The 6,641-nt window shown below is 40.2% G+C and overlaps 1 protein-coding gene across 1 annotated transcript; it reads left to right on the top strand.

Moving 5' to 3' along the window:
- The first annotated feature begins 323 nt into the window (after nt 1-323).
- LOC118836396 (olfactory receptor 5-like) lies at nt 324-6,329 on the top strand. Its single transcript, XM_036743706.1, has 2 exons — nt 324-332; nt 5,367-6,329. The coding sequence occupies exons 1-2, from the start codon at nt 324-326 to the stop codon at nt 6,327-6,329; spliced, it is 972 nt and encodes a 323-aa protein (XP_036599601.1).
- The last annotated feature ends 312 nt before the right edge of the window (nt 6,330-6,641 follow it).

The raw sequence follows: 6,641 nt of genomic DNA, 5'->3' as shown, positions 1-6,641 counted from the left end.
CAGGAGAGATCAGTGTCATGAGAGGCACAGGAAGAGACAGTATCCAGAGGAGGAGATAGTCAGTGCTATTGACAGAAAGATGGAGCAGGATGAAAACTAAAATCCTTTCTCCAGGTTTGTGGAATAAGTTCACTCATGAGTTTGGAAGAAGTGGGAAGAATTCTCTGTGGAGACCATGGGAATGTCCAGGTGTGATGCATTTGATGGGTCTTTATGTTCTTTCAGTGAGAGAATAGGACCAACCTGAGGAAAGTAAAATCTACAGGGCTCACAGGAGGATCTGAGGTAACGGAACCTTACAAGACTTATCACAGAAACACTCCATGGATGAGGTGAGTCTCAGAAAGGAGCTGAGAAGGAAGAGGTGGCTGAGCCAGCTTGGCAGGGGGAGGGAGTGATTGCTTGTTATGGTGGGCAAAGCAAGATAAGGAAAGAGCTGAAGCAGGAGAGGGAAACGCATAGGAAGGACTGAGTAATACCATAAAGAACACCTTGGCCTTCTGTTGTCTTGGGTGGGGGTTATAAAGCACTTTTCTTTTACCAACTCTCTGTGTGAGGTCACATGAGGGTTATTTTGATGATAGAACAGGCTCAGAAGGAGGAGATGGTGCATTGTTAAAACCTGGTAGATTGAACCAAGTCAAACACATGGGACTTCCCCATGCTTCTTCATATGTATGTATGTATATATAAGTGTGTAGATATATACACATATATCTATGTATGTATATATGTGTGCATGTATATGCATATGTATATGTATATGTATGTGTGTGTGTGGAGCTTAGTAACCCTTAATGACCCTGCAATGAAAACCTTCCAACAGGAAGGATCAGTTGCATTGTAATCAGATTTCCCTCTATCTGAGCTTCCCCTTCTCACTCTATCCTATTTGCCCATTTCCTTTCCAATGTTCCCAGGATGTTATGTCATTATTTTTTCAACAAACGCATATTTGACATCTGCTCCTGCTGGATTCAAGGCATGATATTGGAGCTAATTGTCTTGTAACCCTCATGTCACTGATCATTCTTTGGCTAATTAGCCTGTAGAAAAATTTACTTTATGACCATAAAGGGACATGAGATCAGTCCAAAAGTACAAGGTGTTGGCCCTAGGGTCTAGGGGCAGAGTTTGGATGACCATCTCTTTTAGAGGTGATTTCTGCAAGGGACTATGCCAAGTGACCTCTGAGATCCCTCCCAACACCAAGATTTGAGACATCAATTTTCCCCTTGGTTCAGTCAAGACAAATATGATTTTTTTTGTTTGGCAAAACACACACACACATGCACGCAGAAATACATAGGCCAATAATAACAACTAGCAGGAAAAATATATAGTCTTATTGTAAGTAAAATTTAACTTGGCTAGACTGGCTCAAACTGATTTTAATATGTATTTTTAATTTTATGCTTAAATATAAGATGAGAAAAGAGAAAAAAATATCATGTGCACAGCAGACCATAAGAGAGGATTCAACACAAAAAATAAATTTACATTTCAAGAAAACCTTATAATAAATACTACACATTGTTTCAAAGCTGCACAGCTTTTCTTTGTTTCCTTCTTGGTTTGCTTTTGTTCTCTGCTATGCACTTTTTACTTTATTTTTCCCTTCCCCCCTGCCCCCTACCCTAAAGAAGGATAAAATTAAGTGTGACATATATATATATATATATATATATATGTATATTGACATATATATACACACATATATATACCTACACATACACAGATATCTATAAACATAGACATATATACACATATACACTCAAACACGTGTATGTAAGACTGTGCTCTGCTTATTTCCTCCTATCACCTGGTTCTCTGAAGGTGGATAGCATTGTCCTTGATAAAGTCTAACTCTTTCTATATTTTTCTAAATCAACCATCCCATCATTTTCTATACCACAACAATGTTGCTTTCTGGATTCAAAGAGCATCTTCCTTCATAGGATCTTTCAGGTCAATTTGGGTATTTTTAATAGAACGATTTTGTTGCTCAAAGTTCTTCTTAAAGCAATACTGTTACTGTATACAATGTTCTCTTGGTTCTGCTCATTTATCTCTTCATTATTTTCTGGAGATCTCCCCATGGTTTTCTAAAATAATTGAACTCATCATTTCTTATGGCAGAGTAATGTTCCATCGTGAGTATGTACCACAATTCCTCAATTGACAGTATCCCCACAATTTCCAGTTCTTTGCCACCACAAAGAGAGCTGCTATAAATATTTTAGAATAAGTTTTTTTCCATTTTCCCAATCCTCTTGGGAAACAGACCTAACAGCGGTATTGCCGGGTCAAAGGATATAGACAGTTTAATAATTCTTGGGGCATAATTCCAAATCTCTCTCCAATCAGACTGGTTTTAATGAAGACCATTTCATAACACCAGTCCTTGCCTCAGTTCTGACTGGGAAATTCCAGTCAATATAAAGAAGAAGGATTTCAATGTTTTGAGAGCTGACCTCAGAGCCAAGATAATCTGGGTTCATATTCCACCTCTGACACTTACTTTATGTGTCATCCTGGACTGGTCACTTAACCTTAGTGCTCTAGACAGTTTCTGCAAGACCATAAGTTGTAGACAAAGTAGTGCCTTCATTGATATTTGATAGGGAAAAATATAAAGTCAGACCTGGGTTCAAAAAATCAATTTCCAGATACAAGATAGGAAAAACATGGCATTTCATGTAAAAAAAAACAAAAATTGGAGGATTTTCATGGACCTCAAGCTAAATAGGGTCCATAGCCTCATGACATATGGCAAGCCCACAAAGCTAATATGTCCAACCCTTGGCTGTGTGACAAAGATATGGGGAGTATTTTAGAGTATTGTGCTTAATTCTGGTCCCACAGTTTGTGAAGGGCATTGATAAGCTGAAGGACTTCCACAGGAGAACAAGTAGAATGGTGTCTGACTTCAAAATCAGGTTATATGAGATTGGATCGAAATGCACTGGGGTTGTTTAGTCTATCTCCCACACTTAGCATAGCACCTGAAACATAGTTGGTGATCAATAAATGGTTATTGATTGATTGAAGATGAGCAAACTAAGAAGCCACAGGATTGACATCTTTGTTCATTTGAAGGGTTGTCATATGGAAGAGGCATTAGGCTTTCCCTTCATGTTCCAAAAGGACTGGCCTGGTATCAATATGTAGTAGTGGGAGTGAGATTAGAATTGATGTTAGTGCAAACTTCCTCTCCATTAGAGGTCTTCCCAAATGGGAAGTTCTACTTTGAGCTAATTCCCCCTTCCCCTTTGGTTCCCCACCATTCAATATTCAGACAAAAGGGGAAGCAGCACAGTGAAGCCAAAAGAAGACTTGATTAGAAGACTGAAGACCTGAGTTCAAATCTTTACTTTGCTTCCTATGTGATTTAGGGCTGCTGTTCTAGGCCTCAGTTTCTATCTGTAATGTGAAAATTTGGGTTAGATGACATCTCATGTCCCTTCCAGCTCAGAATCTACCATTCTATGATCTCAGAATCCTACAAACACTGGATAGCCACTAGTCAGGGATTTCTCAGAGGGGATTCTTATTCAGGTATGGTTTGGACTATATAAATTCAGAGGTTCCTTGCTATGCTGAGATTCTGTGATTCCCTGACCTTAGGAAACACTGGATTATATGCAGAGTAAAAGAATCAGAGCATCTTGGGAAACCATTGCCAAAAGCTGGAATTCACTCTTCAATATGGTCAACAAATAGTCATTGAACCTCTTCTAATGATGGGGAACTCTCACCTTAAGTAGATTATTTCACTTCTAATTATTGGGAAAAAATTCCATATAGACAGCTGCAATTTGCCTTTCTATAAACTCTGTCTATTTATACTATGATATTATCTCTCTTTTCCATAGCTGAATGTAACTCATGATTACAATCATAAAAGGAGCTGACATTGATGAAACACTTTAGGTCTTGCAAAGCACCTAGCAAATATTACTTAATTTTATCCTTATAACAATTCATGGGAGGTAGGTGCTATAATTATCCCCATTTTGTAGATGAAGAAAATTAGATCAATTTTAAGTGACTTGCTCAGGTTCACAGGACTAGTAAGTTTCTGAAGTAGGATTTGAACTCATGTCTTCCTGATGCCAGATTTATTACTCTTTCTCCTGTGCCACCCAGCTATCTGATCCTCTTCTATATGACAGCTTTTCAGATATTTGAAGAGAGCTGTCATGCCCTGCACCTACCCCAAATCTCCTCTTCTCTAAGTTAAATATCACAAGCTCTTTCAAACACTTGCCATCTGAGGTCACAAGTGGAGACTCCAACAATGAGAAATGTCTTGACCACAGAGCCCCAGATTTCTTTTAGTGTTCCATTTTGGTCACATTCCTGTAAGCTCATTCAGTCCTTTCATAAAGCCACATGAGTGTGAATTATCATTTAACAGTAATAGCCATAGTAAAAATAATATGTTGTTTATTGTTACTTAAAAGGAAGCATTGTATAATATAAAAGGATATAATATATAAAATATCAATGTTGCACATAAGATATTGATATAATATAATAATATAAAGGGCATTGAACTCAGATTCTTAAGACTTGGGTTTACATCCCGTCTGTAGTACTTCCAAATTACGAAACTCTAAGCGTATCTCAAGCTTCAATTTTCCTTCCAGTAAAACTAAAAGAATCATATGTACACTACTCACCCTGCACAGATACTGTAAATAAAACATTTTGTTAGCTGAAAAGTGCTATGGAAATGTAGCTATGGCTAGTTTTGTAGCATCCAGAGTTCATGTTCTTTCCCCTACTCAATGAACCCCAGTGAGTCCACATTGCTGCTTGGTTCCAATATAACCTCCCATTAAGCATGTTAAGCTCTTCTCCAGCTGGCCATAACTATCTTTTCCAGTCTTCTTACTAAACGCCATTTATTTTATGGCTCAGCTACATTTTTGTACTTTCCATTCATCTCACACAATGGCCCATCTCCCAAGTCCGTGCCATTGAACTGGTTGTCTGCCATGTTTGGGATATAGTACCTCCTCATCTCTGATTCTTTAAAGCCCTGGCTTTTATCAAGATTCAACACAAACATTATTTTCAGTAAAAGGTATGCCCCTTTCCAGTCATCCCTGCATACAAATAGTGCCTTCTCCTCTGTGTCTGTTTTGAATGTTCCACTTTATTGGATGTATGACCTCTCACATTACAATGTAATCACTTTTTCTTCATTTTCCCAGGGTTTAATATAGTTACTGATGCATAGAAAGCACTTAAAAGCTTGCTGTTGGGTTGATTTATCACTCTCTGATCTTCCTCCGAATTAGTCCACTTAGCATTGTGACAACACGTAATGCCATGAAGACTGTGCTCTTTGTCCCCAGGCTGAAAGACAGTGGGAGGAGGCCAACATGACACGGGTCCAGGAGTTCATCCTGCTGGGATTATCAACAAGGCCGGGCCTACGCAGTGTCCTCTTTGCTGTGTTCCTGACTCTCTATCTGCTGACTGTCTTGGAGAACACGATCATCATTCTGCTCATCTGGAGCCACACAGAACTCCACAAGCCCATGTACTTCTTCCTGGGGAACCTGAGCTGCCTGGAGATGTGTTATGTCTCAGTCACAGTGCCCACCCTGCTGCTGGGGCTCTGGTCAGGGCCTTGCCATGTCCCTTTCACATCCTGCATGACTCAGCTCTTCTTCTTCATCGCACTTATCTGTGTTGAATGTACACTCCTGGCTTCCATGGCCTATGACCGTTATGTGGCTATCTGTCATCCTCTCCACTACCCAATACTCATGAGGCCCCAGGTCTGCCTCATGCTGGCCATGGCCTCATGGATGGGCAGCCTTAGTGTCTCTGTGATCAAGACAGCCTGCATTGCTGGGCTCTCTTACTGTGGCCCCAATGTTCTCAACCACTTCTTTTGTGATATCTCCCCTCTGCTCAATCTCTCCTGTACCCATGTAGCACTAACTGAGCTGGTTGACTTCATCTCAGCCATTGTCATCTTCTATGGTTCTCTGATGGTTGCCCTGGTCTCTTACATGGCCATTGGGGCAGCTGTGCTACGTATGCCCTCAGCTGCTGCCCGACTCAAGGCTTTCTCTACCTGTGCTTCTCACCTCATTGTAGTGGGAATCTTCTACTCAGCTGCCATCTTCATCTACGCCCGGCCCAAGCGCATGGAAAACATGGACCTCAGCAAATTGCTATCTGTCATCTATACAGTGCTCACACCCATGTGTAACCCAATCATCTACTGCCTGAGGAATAAGGAGGTCCAAGGTGCTCTTTACAGGACCCTTGACAAAATTAAGATTAATCAGAGCTCTGCCAGCTAGAGGTACAGCTAAGAATTGTATCCCCTTAATTTGTTCCAGTAGCTATCCTCCTCCTTCCTGACTTTCCTATCCTATTCTTATAGTCATCCAGGTTTAAGATATCATTGGCATGTTGGATGCATCCATCTCTCTTGCTTCTCGCATCTAGTCGTTTGCTGATCCTTCTTAGTTACTTGACCCTAAAAATGATCTATGATCTCACTGTAGCAGAAAGAACTCTAGATGTGAAGTCAAAAGATCTGTCTACCAGTCCTAGTTCTGCCACATCTATATGACCTTGCATAAGTCACTTGTCCTTTGGGGACCTCCATG

This window comes from Trichosurus vulpecula, chromosome 2, assembly GCF_011100635.1.
Source record: "Trichosurus vulpecula isolate mTriVul1 chromosome 2, mTriVul1.pri, whole genome shotgun sequence".
Taxonomy (NCBI): Eukaryota; Metazoa; Chordata; class Mammalia; order Diprotodontia; family Phalangeridae; genus Trichosurus; species Trichosurus vulpecula.
This window is presented reverse-complemented; position numbering and strand designations above follow the sequence as displayed.